This window comes from Hyperolius riggenbachi, chromosome 1, assembly GCF_040937935.1.
Source record: "Hyperolius riggenbachi isolate aHypRig1 chromosome 1, aHypRig1.pri, whole genome shotgun sequence".
Taxonomy (NCBI): Eukaryota; Metazoa; Chordata; class Amphibia; order Anura; family Hyperoliidae; genus Hyperolius; species Hyperolius riggenbachi.
In genome coordinates this window covers 213359264-213375357 of record NC_090646.1, presented here as the reverse complement: position 1 = coordinate 213375357, position 16094 = coordinate 213359264, and the positions used below count along the sequence as shown (strand labels likewise).

Below are 16094 nucleotides of genomic sequence, written 5' to 3'. Positions count from 1 at the left end.
CAGTCTGTGGGAAAATCCAAAGTTCTATACTATTCCAAATAGTTCAAGCTGTTCTAAAGCATCCTAATTACCCTGATTAATTGGGAACAGCTGTTTTAATCAACTCAACAGGTGAAAAACGGCAGCTCTCTGCGGTTGGTTTGTGGACAGTCATGGCTAATGCTGGGAATACACGGTTCGTTTTTGCCTTCGTTTAAACCTTCGTTTCGATTGTGCCTTTTGTCCTTTTCGATCCCGAAATAATCGGTCATACGGTTAATATCACCACCCACGGTTTCGTTTTTTTATTCGATTCTGATGGTTTCGTTTTTCCAATGATCGAAGGCTGCAAAGAAACGAAACGAAAATCCCTTTTTACAGGGACGGACTAGCATAAACGAATATATAATCGATCTGAACAGCCATCAAGCCTACCATTGGCTCGATTAGATGGATAAAGAGAGATAATATCAAACATGTTCGATCACTAGTCGTTCGTTTTTGGGGTCTATTAATCGAAACTATAATGAGATTATGACTATTTTCACATACGTTTTCAACACTCGATTCGTTTACCGAACGAATCGAAGGTTCAAACGAAGGCAAAAACGAACCGTGTATTCCCAGCATAACAGTTTGCTTCAAGAAAAGTGCCAAACCAGGTCACCAATACATGTCCAATAAATAATTGTAACTTTACACGCATATGTTGCAAAAAAATATTCATTAAGCTTTATTAAACAATCCAATAAAAACAATCATAAAAACAGATAAAAAATCATTTAAACCAATGATTATTGGTATTCCAGCACACATCAAATATATAGTATAATACCTACAATCATATATAAAGAGCATACACAGCAGGCTACTAAAATATAGTGCAAAAAAAGGAGACCAAATGCAAGTGAAGTGCCAATAATTATCCAAACAATTGCAACCTGTGCAAAAACTACAAAAACAAACAAGGAAAATATATAAAAAATACACACAAATATAAAGTGACTCGTGCCTGTGAAAAATATATATAACATCACATCACAAATAGATAATATACATAAATATATAACTATGAGGGCACACCGTGTGCAGGAGCTGCGTGCATATCCAACTCCAGGAAAAAACCTGGAGATGTACATACACACAGACCCCCCTCCCCCCCCCCCCCCACGCAGGACCCGTGCAAAAAACGCCACTGTGCAAAGTATATACTGAGAAAAGTGCTTAGGCAAGATAATGCAGTTAAGTGCACTAAGTGTGTATGAAGGTAGCCTTACCGGAGCTTGTATGTGCTGGAAGCCGGGAGAGGGAGACACCTAGTCATGGCTAAGACAAAGGAGCTCATTGAGGACCTGCGGCTCAATCCCCCCCCCCCCAGCCCCCCCCCCCCCCAATTTTGAATGATCACACATGCACGACATGCTGTAGCTCACCACAATAGCACACTGGCTGGCTGTGAGTCTGTGACAAACAAACTGCTCACCCTTGGCCACACCATTCCCCATCAGTCAGGACAGCAGTGCCACCGTCTCCCTTCTGCTGTGCAAGTCAGATGAAACACTGCTGCTCTTCTGCCTCCTCACACAACACAACATGCTGCTTTTCCCCAATGAAAACCTCTTCACCTCGCTCTCCTCGTTTCTCCACCTACTCTGACTGCATGCTGTTAGTGTAAACACAAAGTACAAACATGCTTCCCCTGTAATCTCTGCACCTGATGCAAATGTTTCACATTGCTTCACGAGAGAACCGGCCCTGTGTATGGTTAGTAAAAAATAGGAAAACATGTTTTACTGAATGTTATGTCAGAGTTTAATACCTCTTTAAAGTGAACCCGAACCGAAGGTCGGTTTCAAAATCAAATACTTACCCTGAAGAGAAGGAAGCCTCAGGATCCTATTGAGGCTTCCCTCGGTGGTCGGAAGCCCCAATACTGAGTGCGGTCCCCCAATCTCGGACCATGGCCGCTCAGTAGCCGCGTGGGTCCGCAGCCACTGCGCAAGCGCGGGTGGGCTTGGTCGGCTATTACTCGGCCAAGATCCAGGAAGAGGAGAGCTGTGCTCAGCAATGGAGGACAATGGAGTAGCAAGGGAAACCTCAAAAGAATCCTAAGGCTTCCTTCTCTTAAAGTGGTCTGATAGTCAACATTTCTACTTTGCTCTAAAAGATTCCTACAGCTTGAAGGTCTGTTCACACTACAAGAGTTTTTGAAGCGCTAGAGATTTTGAAAAGCTCTTGCTAATGCAATGCTATGACAGATTTTTACAAAATCACCTCGCTCCAGTGTGAATGCGCACATCGGATAACATTAGCAAGAGCTTTTAAAATCACAAAGCGCTTAGAAAAGCTCTTGTAGTGTGAACAAGCCCTTAAAGTATACCCGAAGTGACGTGACATGATGAGATAGACATGTGTATGTACAGTGCCTATAAAAATATATAACACCCCAATACTGCGCTCGTGTATATATATGCAAATTACAAATGTTAATTAATTAAGGTGAAATCACCCCAACAAGCATCAACCACAGTCCAATCCTCGATAAATTCAACAATTTAGCTGTTGGGAGCGCTATTCCTAGATGTGTGCACCATCAATCAAAGTTCAATGGGATCAGCGCTCTAAGATACTTGTGCTTTAAACATCAGAGGATAAATAAATGAAAGCAGACCCCCCTTCAGGGGGAAACTCACCAGATCCTGCGGCCACCTGGGCCCGTTATTGCCTTCGGGGTATTGGCCACCCCGCAGCCTCACTGGCAATCCGCTTTCAGCTGCTCCAGATCTGTATATGCAAATAAGCAAGACAGGAGGGGCCTCCTCATAGCGTAAAAGCGTCTAGTTTTATTATAAAACTTCATAAAAAAGTTGCATTAAAAAGCTCCACCACATGTGAAGTACACAGTAAGGCCAGCCCCTACAGTTCACAGGCAAACACTAGTCAGCGTATACAGCGGATCCAGCATAACTGCACTCAGCTTATGGCAAGGCGTACACCTCTGCCGCTTATCTCACTCACTCAATCCTGCTGCAGTTCCCTCTGGCCGATAAAAAGTTGTTACAAAGTCCTCTGCGTCTCGCACACGCTATCCAGCCGCGTCCGGCGGGTGCGGAACTAGGCTGTGTTTTTTTTTTTTTTCTTTCTCTGCCTGAAAGAGTTAAATATCAGGTATGCAAGTGGCTGACTCAGTCCTGACTCAGACAGGAAGGGACTACAGTGTGACCCTAACTGATAAGAAATTCCCCTTTTTATCTCTTTTTTGCTCTCAGAAGCCATTTCTGGTAGAAAAGTGTGTTATAGTTGGAATGTCTTGTCAGTGAGGGTCACACTGTAGTCACTACCTGTCAGGACTGAGTCAGCCACTTGCATACCTGATATTTAAAGGGGATCTTTAGCCTAAACAAACATACTGACATCAAGTTACATTAGTTAATTAGAATAGATAGGTAATATAATCTCTTACCCACCCTGTTTTAAAAGAACAGGCAAATGTTTGTGATTCATGGGGGCTGCCATCTTTGTCATGGGGGCAGCCATCTTTTTGGTTGAAAGGAGGTGACACAGTTCCAACTATCCTGTGTCCTGATTACCCCTCTCAGCTGCACACGCTAGGCTTCAAATGTCAAATTCAAAATGTAAAAAAAAATTGCACCAAAACAGCAGAACGAGAACAACAAAATCAGAAATCCCATCATGCTTTGCACAGCATCAGGGGGAAAAAGCCCGGGCAGTTTTCTTCTGTGCAGCTAAAAATGAGGCTTGTATAAGAGAAACAAAGTTCTGATGCTGTGAAACTGTTAAAAAAACACAAAGCCTTTTCAGTGCTGCTGAGTCGATTTTTAGTCCGGAGGTTCACTTTAACTCTTTCCGACAGAGAAAGAAAAAAAGGAACACAGCATAGTTATTTGTGTGCTAGGCACTGTACATACACATGCCTATCTCATCATGTCACATGTCACTTCGGGTATTCTTTAACCACTTCAGCCTTCAGTCGTTTTCACTTTATGCATCCGAGCAATGTTCACCTCCCATTCATTAGCCTATAACTTTATCACTACTTATCACAATGAACTGATCTATATCTTGTTTTTCCGCTACCAATTAGGCTTTCTTTGGGTGGTACATTTTGCTAAGAGCCACTTTACTGTAAATGCATTTTAACAGGAAGAATAAGAAAAAAAAAACGGAAAAAATTCATTATTTCTCAGTTTTCAGCCATTATAGATTTAAAATAATACATGCCTCCATAATTAAAACTCACGTACTGTATTTGCCCATATGTCCTGGGTATTACACCGGTAAAATTATGTCCCTATCACAATGTATGGCGACAATATTTTATTTGGAAATAAAGGTGAATTTTTTTCTGTTTTGCATCTATCGCTATTTACAAGTTTAAAAAAAAAAATAAAAAAAAAAATAAATATATATATATATATATATATATATATATATATATATATATATATATATATATATATATATATATATATATATATATAGAAATATTTCATCTTTACATTGATATTTAAAAAGTTTAGACCCTTAGGTAAATATTTAGATTTTTTTTTTAATTTTTTTATATTAAACATTTTATGTGGATATTTTTGGGAGGGTGGGATGTAAAACAGTATTTTTATAATGTAAATGTGTGTTGACTTTTAATTTTTTCACTTTTAGTTGTAGTTTTACTTTTTGGCCACAAGATGGCGGCCATGAGTTTATTTACATGACGTCACTCTCCGCTTAGGCCCGGTTCCTATTGCCAGTGTGATGAGAAACTTCCGTTTCTCATCACTTCCTATGGTGCGGGGAAAATGGTCAGGTTCAGGGTCAGGTGCGGCGGCCGGAGCTGTGTTCCGGAAAAATGCTGCATGTTGGAAAAATCCTGAACGCAGCCCAGACCGCATCCCGGACTCGGATCCGGATCCTGACAGACGGACGGGTGTGAATGGATACATTGATAAACAATGTATCCATTCACATCCGGGTCCGTTTGTACAGTATACGGTGCGTTCTGGTCCGGGGAAACCGGACCTGGAACGCTAGTGTGAACCGGTCCTTAGAGAGACGCATCCCCCATGCAACAGCCAGAAAAAGCGAAGCTTCCGAGAGAAGCTGTCGCTTTTTCTGCGGCGGAGAGGAATCAGTGATCGGGCACCATAGCCCGATTCACTGATTGCCTGGCTATCGGCCACGGGAGCGCGCGGACGCGCACATGGCCTTCTGGGCGTAGCTAGTACGTCCAGGAGGCCGAAGTAGTTAAAGCTACTATCCCAGAACAAAATGTGTAGCAGAACATCTCTGGAAATGGTTAAACAAAGCACTTTGTCCTGGTATTCAGCTACAAATCCACATCCAGACTGGAGATAACAGTATCTTTGTTTACATTCCAATATTACATTGTCTGTAAACAGTGCTCTCTGTGAAGCTCTCTCTGCTTCAGGCACACACACAGTTCAGAACAGCTCACTAGAAGATTTTAATATATAATAAAAAGCAGTTGGGATAAAAGGCAGCGGCAGCTTTCAGGGCAAGATAAAATACACTTTTGGAAATTTGTAATTTATAAACCGACAATATTACTTATGCACAAAAGCAAATATGATAATTGTACGAGTAATGAAAAGTAGATAAACACATTTTTATTGAATGTTATGTCAGAGTTTCAGACCACTTTAAGGTAAGTATCTGATTTTGTACCCGAGCTGCTTCTTTTTATTTATTTATGTGTTTAGCCTCTGGCCCCTGTGAAGAGGCAGGTACACGGGGCAGCAGGTAATCTTTTTGCAGCTCCCGATCCATCCCTTATGAGTATAACGTGCCCATAAAAACTTGTGTAGGTGTACACCATGTAGTTTTGGTTCCAGATCTGTATCCGGAACTTGGTGCTTCTGTCATGTGAATAGAGCATTAAACACAGCCATACCATTTAAGGGGAACTTACACATTTGCTTTATTAGGTTCAGGAACTAAACTGACAATTTTTTGATACCTTTAATATTGAGCATATTATAATCTGAACATAGGTATTTTGGTCAGTTTTTAGTACAAAGAAAAGCACAGCTATTGCAAAGCAGAAGTGTGAATATTTAAATGGGACAACAATGCCATCTAGTGGTGAAACTCATTATTTCTCTTCCATATTTTTATTTTTAAAAATAGCTTTCACAGAAAGTTTTGTATCAGCACAATATCATTTATTAGCTAACTTGAAGTACACATTAACCGTTTGTATAAAAATCTCCCATGAAAACTGGTTAACCTAACCACACATATTCTTACTGTAGACATTTAAATGAACCATAGTGTTAACCATAAATATTTAGGGGAAAAAAAGCAACTGAAGCATTATATTTCTGATTACTTGCAAGTATTAGGTGGTGTCTCAAATAAATTAGTTTTACAGTGGAAACTGTTTATCCAAATCTATGTATTATGAGAGCACTGCCAAGCAATCTTGTTAACAGTATTACCGTACGTTTGTTTCAACCTCCTACCACGTAGTTTATACCTTTTTTCAATCAGATGCATGTAGGCCTTACGCCCACTGGAGTTCGATGTACGTCTCCGACACAGACGTGGCACATATTCGCGACAGATGCGGCACCCGTGTAGCTGCAAAATCGCATTCAAATTCCCCTGCTAGCATGGGGATTTTAGAGGTGATGTCCAAGAAAAAGGTAGCAGACACAGTTTTTTTTTTCTTTTTCTCCCACACAAGGATCAAAAACCACCTATTGATTTCAATAGGCTGCCATATTGCTTTCATTTTCATCTGCGGAAAAATCGACCGATTCGGATTGTAAGCCTTCGGGCAGGGTCCTCCTCCTTATGTCTCCTACCTGGTCACGCACCTCCATTACCGTACACTCATCCTATGAATCTGAGTGAACTCGACTTGCCTAATCTCCATGCTCCCATCCAGTGACTAAGCATTACCTTGTACTCATACTGTGCTGCGTTATCTGGTTTGCATGTATTCCTGTATTGTCCTATTGCTGTATGTCACCCCTAAATATTGTCTGTAACCTTAACTAACGTACGTACAGCGCTGCGTAATATGCTGGCACTTTATAAATACAATAAATAAATAGTGGAAGCAGGGCCTTGTACAATATGAGTTGCAGGGGAAGGATTATCCCTATATGTCAGGGAGGGATGTTGAACTGTAATCCGCAAGGCCCGAGGTCCTTGCACATTTTTGGTGCAGCTCCAAAGAATTGATGGGTCTGAATTAGAAAAGGTGTGGTTTTGTGCATTTTTAACCAATGCATAACAGTCTGTAATATTGGTAATGCTAAAAATATGCTCTGAAGTTCACAATTGTGCTCAGGCCCTTAGTGCTTTGTACATTGTGTTTCTGAAACCAACCAGTACATCATCACCATGTTGGGCTGCAGCACAGCTCATAATATGCATGGCAGTTTTGTGAGGCATTTTTTTTTACCGTTTTACCGCAGCCTGAGCATTCCTAAGAATTTTTTTTTCTAGAATTCAATCCATTTCAGTGTTCTACCTAATAGTTCATGTGAGATCGGAAGTGATGGAACGTGACTGAAAGCAATGGGAAGATTTGTTTCAATTACTTTCAACCTCAAGCTAAATGTGTAGTACTAGCTTAGTGCATAAGTAGATGTGCATATAAGCATATATTTGGTACTTCATTGTAGTTTAGTATAACCGCTCAACCAAGTTATCATCTGTTAACCCTGGTTTCAACCCTTTTTAAGGGTCACATTACATACAGTAGGATGCGAAAGTTTGGGCAACCTTGTTAATCGTCATGATTTTCCTGTATACATTGTTGGTTGTTATGATAAAAAATGTCAGTTAAATATATCATATAGGACAGGGCTTTTCAATCTTTTCACTAATTGTACCACTTTTATCACCTGAAAATGTACAAGTGCCACCCGTGTGCCTGCGCAGTAGAGCGCACCCAATCATGCTCGGCTATTTCCACCAGAATTCAAGCGGAGAGCTGCTACTGCGTATGCGGGTTTGCTGACAAGGCGATCTTTAGGTGTCCTATCACTGGATCCCCTCTACTGTGGAGGAATGGGGAAGCCCCTTTATCCCCCGAGGTCCTCGCTGTGCTGCCCTGCAGAATAGTTCAGACCTCAGATCAGCAGTAACCACACTGACACTATGCACCATTCGCCTGGCTGTCTCTTCACCACTGATCTGAGGTCTGAAGTATGCCACAGGGCAGCACAGCGAGGAGCGAGCGTGGGGGTGCTGAACTTTGTGGAGGCAAGATGGGACCAGGACAAGTGGCAGGTAAACCTCAGGTGTACCACCTGGCCAACAGCAAAGTACCACTGGTGGTACGCGTACCACAGGTTGAAAAGCCCTGATATAGTGGTATTTGAGATATGAAATTAAGTTTATTGGATTTACAGAAAGTGTGCAATAATGGTTTAAACAAAATTAGGCAGGTGCATACATTTTGGCACCACAAAAAATAAATGAAATCAATATTTAGTAAATCCTCCTTTTGCAGACATTACAGCCTCTAAATGCTTCCTGCAGGTTCCAATGAGAGTCTGGATTCTGCTTGAAGGTATTTTGGACCATTCCTCTTTACAAAACATCTCTACTGTAGTTCATTCATGTTTGATGGTTTCCAAGCATGGAAGGCTCTCTTTAACTCACACCACAGATTTGCAATTATATTCAGGTCTGGGGACTGAGATGGCCATTCCAGAAAGTTGCACCTGTTCCTCTGCATGAATGCCTTAGTGGATTTTGAGCAGTGTTTTTGGCCGTTGTCTTGTGGAAAGATCCAGCCCCGGCACAGCTTCAGCTTTGTCACTGATTCCTGGAGATTGGTCTCCAGAATCTGCTGATACTGAGTGGAATCCATGCGTCCCTCAACTTTGACAAGATTCCCAGTCCCTGCACTGGCCACACTGCCCCAAAGCATGATGGAACCATTACCATATTTTACTGTAGGTAGCAGGTGTTTTTCTTGGAATGCTGTGTTGTTTTTCTCCCTGCATAACACCCCTTGTTATGCCCAAATAACTCAATTTTAGTTTCATCAGTCCACAGCACCTTATTCCAAAATGAAGCTGGCTTGTCCAAATGTGCTTTACCATACCTCAAGCGGCTCTGTTTGTGCTGTTGGCGGAGAAAAGGCTTCCTCTGCATCACTCTTGCATACAGAATCTCCTTGTCTAAAGTGCGCCGAATGGTTGAATGATGCACAGTGACTCCATCTGCAGCAGCAAGATGATGTTGAAGGTCTTTGGTGCTGGTCTGTGGGTTGACTTGACTGTTCTCACCATTTATTGCTTCTGTTTATCGGAGATTTTTCTTGGTCTGCCACTTCCAGCCTTAACTTGAACTGAGCCTGTGGCCTTCCATTTCCTTAATATGTTCCTAACTGTGGAAACAGAAAGCTGAAATCTCTGAGACAGCTTTCTGTATCCTTCCCCTAAACCATGATGGTGAACAATCTTTGTCTTCAGGTCATTTGGGAGTTGTTTTTAGATCCCCATGTTGCTATGCTTCTGAGAAAATTAAGAGGAGGGAAACTTACAATTGACCCCCTTAAGTTCTCTTTCTCATAATTGGGTTCACCTGTGTATGAAGGTCAGGGGTCACGGAGCTTACCAAGCCAATTTGAGTTCCAATAACTAGTTCTAAAGGTTTTGGAATCAATAAAATGACAATATCCAAATTTATGCACCTGCCTAATTTTGTTTAAACAATTATTGCGCACTTTCTGTAAATCCAATAAACTTCATTTCACTTTTCAAATATCACTGTGTGTGTCGATTTTATACAGGAAAATCATGACGATTAACAACGTTGTCCAAACTTTCGCATCCCACTGTAGTTTAAATAATTGTGGAATATTTTCTATCTTGATTATATAAATATATGATTTCAAAACAATGGCCTCAATTCACTAAGATCATGCTGGAGATAATAAGGCAAGAGAAAACTTACCTCCACACAGTGAGAGAGTTATCTTATCTCTTCATTCCTTAAGTTACCTCCTCTGTAGTTAATTTACCTCCTCTGTAGTTAATTTACCTCCTCTGTAGTTATTTTCACACACAGTTAATAAACAGCCTGTCTTTAACTCTGGAGTTATTTTAAAGAGAACCCGAGGTGGGATTTAATTATGTTAGTGGGGCACAGAGGCTGGTTGTGCACACTAACACCAGCCTTTGTTGCCCCATGGTGTGCCTCCAGGACCCCCCTGCTCGCCGCTATACCCCTCGCAGTGCTGGCGACACACAGCGTGTCGCCAGCACAATGTTTACCTATGCGCTGTCTGTCAGCGCCGCTCCCCCGCCTCCTCCGTATCGGCGCTACCCGCCCGCGTCACTTCCCTCCAATCAGCGGGAGGGAAGGGACACGGGTGGGTAGCGCCGATACGGAGGAGGCGGGAGAGCGGCGCTGACAGACAGCGCATATGTAAACATTGTGCTGGCGACACATTGTGTGTCGCCAGCACTGCGGGGGGTATAGCGGCGCGCAGGGGGGTTCTGGAGGCACACCATGGGGCAACAGAGGCTGGTGTTAGTGTGCACAACCAGCCTCTGTGCCCCACTAACATAATTAAATCCCACCTCAGGTTCTCTTTAAGGATTGAAGAGTTAACTTAAAGACAGAAGTGTTAATTTAGGTTTGCCTGAGGTAAAATGTTTCCTGAATACTACATGCCTCATCACTATGGTGATAACTCTAGAAACGTTATTAAAGACAGGAGATAAGCTTAGTGAATTGAGGCCAATGTATGCATATTTTACTATACAGGAAAATAAAACAGAAATGGATAACTTTACATATGGTAGGCCTGGTGTAGGGACATGAACTGTTATTGGATTATTATTATTATTAATCCAATAACCCTCCATTGAAAAGTACATCTTTGTGGTCTGCACATGTGTATAATGATTGTGGTAGAAACCCTGGCCTAGAGAGGAGGATGGGAGGAGTAGTATTTTACGTGGGTGGAAGAGATTCTGCCTGGGGTTACTGAGTAAAAATAAATACCAAAATACAAAACGTGACTCAAATAAATTAAATAAAAAAAATAAACTTGCCATATTTGCCCCTTTTTATTTGTCCAAAATGTCGGGGCTATTAAATGTAGAGGAGGTGATTTCCTCCTATGTCCTCCGGCTGGTACTGAGGTCCCTGTATTGCCTGTGCCTTATCATAATGCAGGATCATTTCTGCACCTTAACTATGAGGTTTTCCATTGTAAACTTGCAATGGCTTATTATGCCACCTGACATTCTGTCTGCCTTCTCTCAATGTCCGCTCCAGCACTCCTACCTGCAGCTCAAAAGCACGCAAACACCTCACAGCTACTTTACATAAACAACACATGCCTTTTTTTTTTTCAAACAAAACACTTTTTTTTTCTGCATACCGATTTGTCTTGCGTTGAAACCAATTCATGCATTACACACACAGACACAGACACGCACGCACGCACGCACGCACGCACGCACACACACACACTGTCATGCAAATTTTAAATGCTGAAAATTCGCAAATGCAAATTTGCTCATTCTGTAATCTGAAATACAATATGATGCCACTGAAATACATTACATGGGTGGCAAATGTGTTTTTGCAAAGCTTAAACAATACCAGTTGCCTGGCAGCCCTGCTGATCTATTTGGCTGCAGTAGTGTCTGAAAAACGCCAGAAACAAGCATGCAGCTAATCTTGTCAGATCTGACAATAATGTCAGAAACACCTGCATATTCTTGTTCATGGTCTATGGCTAAGCATATTAGAGGCAGAGGATCAGAAGGATAGACAGGCAACTGGTATTGTTTGAAAGGAAAAATATGGCAGCCTCCATAGCATTCTCGCTTCAGTAGTCCTTTAAGTGTGAACGCTTTTTAAACCTTTGATGACTTAACCATTCCTGTATATTAACCCCTTAAAACCCTTCCTCAGTGACCCCTTGTGTGTGTGTGTGTGTGTGTGTGTGTGTGTGTGTGTGTGTGTGTATATATATATGTGTGTATATATATGTGTATATATATATATATATATATATATATATATATATATATATATATATATATATATATATATATATATATACAGGGTCTTCTCAAAAAATTAGCATATTGTGATAAAGTTCATTATTTTCTGTAATGTACTGATAAACATTAGACTTTCATATCTTTTAGATTTAAATACACACAACTGAAGTAGTTCAAGCCTTTTATTGTTTTAATATTGATGATTTTGGCATACAGCTCATGAAAACCCAAAATTCCTATCTCAAAAAATTAGCATATTTCATCCGACCAATAAAAGAAAGTGTTTTTAAAACAAAAAAAAGTCAATCTTCAAATAATTATGTTCAGTTATGCACTCAATACTTGGTCAGGAATCCTTTTACAGAAATGACTGCTTCAATGCGGCGTGGCATGGAGGCAATCAGCCTGTGGCACTGCTCAGGTGTTATGGAGGCCCAGGATGCTTCAATAGCGGCCTTAAGCTCATCCAGAGTGTTGGGTCTTGCGTCTCACATCTTTCTCTTCACAATATCCCACAGATTCTCTATGGGGTTCAGGTCAGGAGAGTTGGCAGGCCAATTGAGCACAGTAATACCATGGTCAGTAAACCATTTACCAGTGGTTTTGGCACTGTGAGCAGGTGCCAGGTCGTGCTGAAAAATGAAATCTTCATCTCCATAAAGCTTTTCAGCAGATGGAAGCATGAACCCACTTTTGAACCAGAAACAGTGGCAGAAGCGCCTGACCTGGGCTACAGAGAAGCAGCACTTGACTGTTGATCAGTGGTCCAAAGTACTTTTTTAGGATGAAAGCAATTTTTACATGTCATTCGGGAAATCAAGGTGCCAGGGTCTGGAGGAAGACTGGGGAGAGGGAAATGCCAAAATACCTGAAGTCCAGTGTCAAGTACCCACAGTCAGTGATGGTCTGGGGTGCCTTGTCAGCTGCTGGTGTTGGTCCACTGTGTTTAATCAAGGGCAGGGTCAATGCAGCTAGCTATCAGGAGAGACGCAAGACCCAACACTCTGGATGAGCTTAAGGCCGCTATCGAAGCATCCTGGGCCTCCATAACACCTGAGCAGTGCCACAGGCTGATTGCCTCCATGCCACGCCGCATTGAAGCAGTCATTTCTGCAAAAGGATTCCCGACCAAGTATTGAGTGCATAACTGAACATAATTATTTGAAGTTTGACTTTTTTGTTTTTAAAACAATTTTCTTTTATTGGTCGGATGAAATATGCTAATTTTTTGAGATAGGAATTTTGGGTTTTCATGAGCTGTATGCCAAAATCATCAATAAGAAAACAATAAACGGCTTGAACTACTTCAGTTGTGTGTATTTGAATCTAAAATATATTAAAGTCTAATGTTTATCAGTACATTACAGAAAAGAATGAACTTTATCACAATATGCTATTTTTTTGAGAAGATCCTGTGTATATATATATATAGTATTGTACAGCATATAAGACACACTTTTTCTTCCCCAAAACTAGTTTTCACTCCAGGAATTGTGAGGAATTTCCCATCTCTCCTGCTTCTATAGGACAGTGCATGCTTCCTGGTCGTACTGACCATGCATCTGCTTACTTACTGACAGTTAACCGCAATGACTACAAATGATTGTTTTGTGTAGTAGAACTCTACAGTCTACACAGTAGTGTGTCTATTAGAGCTGCTGAGAAGTTACTACTATCTAAAAAATATATACAATTTACTAAAGAATATGTGAAAAAGCCAAATGCCTGTTGGAAGAGTTTATATATGTATGAATGACAGAAAGTTATAACTCCAGAGGCATAGATATACGTATCTCGCTGTGACCGCCGCTGCACCACCACCTGTTAGTGGGGAGATCAGTGAATGGGAACGCATTCATTGATCTAAGTCCCCGTGTCAGTGATCGCCGGCATCCATGAGATGCCTGCGGTCATTGTAATAACGAAAGTAATACATATTCACATTACTTCCTGTTAGCCCACTAATAGTATGCTCAGAAACTAATGAGTGAGGACATCTTATGGAGTTCCTATTCAAGCTGTGTAATAGAAAAGAGTAGTAGAAATAAAAATCCAAATATTTACCGGATTTTTTTTTTTTACCCCCCCCCCCCCCCAAAAACAAAACAAAAACACCTTCCAAAAACTATCCTAATTTATGGAAGATATTTAAAGACTATTATTATTTACTGCATGCTTGCGACTAATATACCGCACCTTTACACAATTTTTCACACATTTTACTGTATTTCCGGAAATGCGCAAAAATCATTCTGAATTGCCCAAAAAAGGGAAAATACCGATTGCTGTATATTACAGATAAAAAAATATTTACGCACATAGTTAACATAATTGAGGCCAGTGTGTCCAGTTTTTTTCCTTATGCAGGACACAATTTCTAAAAATAATATATGAGGGAAATTTAAAAATGTGCCAGGTAAAAGATTATACTATATATACTAATACCGGAAATAGTCAAATCTGGTGAATGTTAAAATATTTCCACTTTTAACTGTGTGAAATGGAAAAGTCCCTCAGCCTGTATTGATACTGCACATTACCTGTAAGCACACATTGAACAGAGCATGTTTGCTGTGCTCTAGATGTGGACTGGAATATTGGACTGGCCTGAATGAATTCCTTTATGTGTTATTATTTGACCTGTGTGAAACACAAGTTCCCCGTAGGAGAACTACTCAGAATTTGTTTTCCTTCTGGACAAGTACATATAGCATAGCAAATCGGGTTAAGCTTGTTACCAGAGAGATTGATAAAGCTTAAACAGTAACATGTGTGAGACACAGTGCCAGCACACATTATATGTGAAAGGCCTTTATTCACCATGTCGGTTTGTTTCCATTCATCATCACAGGGAAAAGGATGCTGATGCTGTCAATGTAGAAGAACTGTCTTCTTTTCTACTAAGGTTTATGGGTAAGAAATCTCTATTTATTTCCCTTATTTATAGAAAACTGACATGTTTTGCAGCGTTTTATAGAGTACATAGAACCATTCACATCTGTCAATGTCCACATAGGAACTCACTATCTATGTCACTATGTGTAGCTTGATATTTGAAGTATTATGTAAGACAGACAAAAATAGGTGCTTTCTGTGTACTTCCAATGGTTCATTGGATTGGTGTAGGCAAGTACAAAAGACAACTTTTATAACAGATATCTTTTCAAGAACAGCTTGAGAGGTTTGAGATATGCGGAAGCAAGGCCGGATTTATGGTTTTCCCGCCTCTAGGCCAACTTTCATGCGGCTCCCCTTCCATGTGCAGCATAGTGTAGTTCCCTGTCTAACCTGCATGCAGAGCAACCCCTTCAGTTATATACAGGTCCCTTGAGCAGCAGCTCCCAATGTCCATATGTTGCTCCTTATTTGTAGCTTACATTTTTCATTTGCAGCCTCTTCTTCCATATGCAGCAATCCATCGTCCATGTCCAGCCGCCCCTTGGCCAGCTGCCGACCAAGGCCTTTGTGGCCTTTCCAGAGATCCGGCCCTATGCGGAGCCTTGGAAAGAAAAGGAGCGCATGCATGAAATAGAGAAAAAATGGGCATCTGGTGAAGCCCTTATAACTGAAAACGATAAATACAGCTGTGAATTGGGTGCCAAATGAAAACAAAAAAATATTTACAGTGGTAATGATGATAGTAAACCATAGGCAAATGTTACCAATATTTTATTACAACTAAACCTAACACTACTCTCACAGAGAACCCTTCCTCCTCTTATGCCTAACCTTAAAACCCCTCTTCCTGACCCCTAACCCCCCCCCCCCTTTCCTGATGCCTAACCCTAAAACCTCCCCCTTCCTTCCTGACGCCGAACCCTAAACCTCCCCCTTCCTGATGCCTAACCATAAACCCCCACCCTTCCTAACGCCTAACCCTAACCCCCCCCTTCCTGATGTCTAACCACCCCCCCGCCTTCCTGAAGCCTAACCCTAAAATCCCACGCCTAACCTTAGAGAGAATCTGTACTCTAAAATTCTTACAATAAAAAACATACCATTCTATTCATTATGTTCTCTTGGGCCCCTCTGTGCTGTTTCTGCCACTCCCTGCTGCGATCCCGGCTTGTGATTGCCAGTTTTAGG

At 41.1% G+C, this 16094-nt stretch overlaps 1 protein-coding gene across 3 annotated transcripts in view; it reads left to right on the top strand.

The window, feature by feature from the left end:
* Positions 1–16094, top strand: part of AFG2A (AFG2 AAA ATPase homolog A) — a 583775-nt gene that overhangs the window by 14892 nt on the left and 552789 nt on the right. For all 3 annotated transcript variants that reach the window (XM_068280086.1, XM_068280104.1, XM_068280096.1), the window contains exon 4: positions 14860–14921. In XM_068280086.1, coding sequence (XP_068136187.1) covers positions 14860–14921 — 62 coding nt within the window. The remainder of the gene's footprint in view (positions 1–14859; positions 14922–16094) is intronic.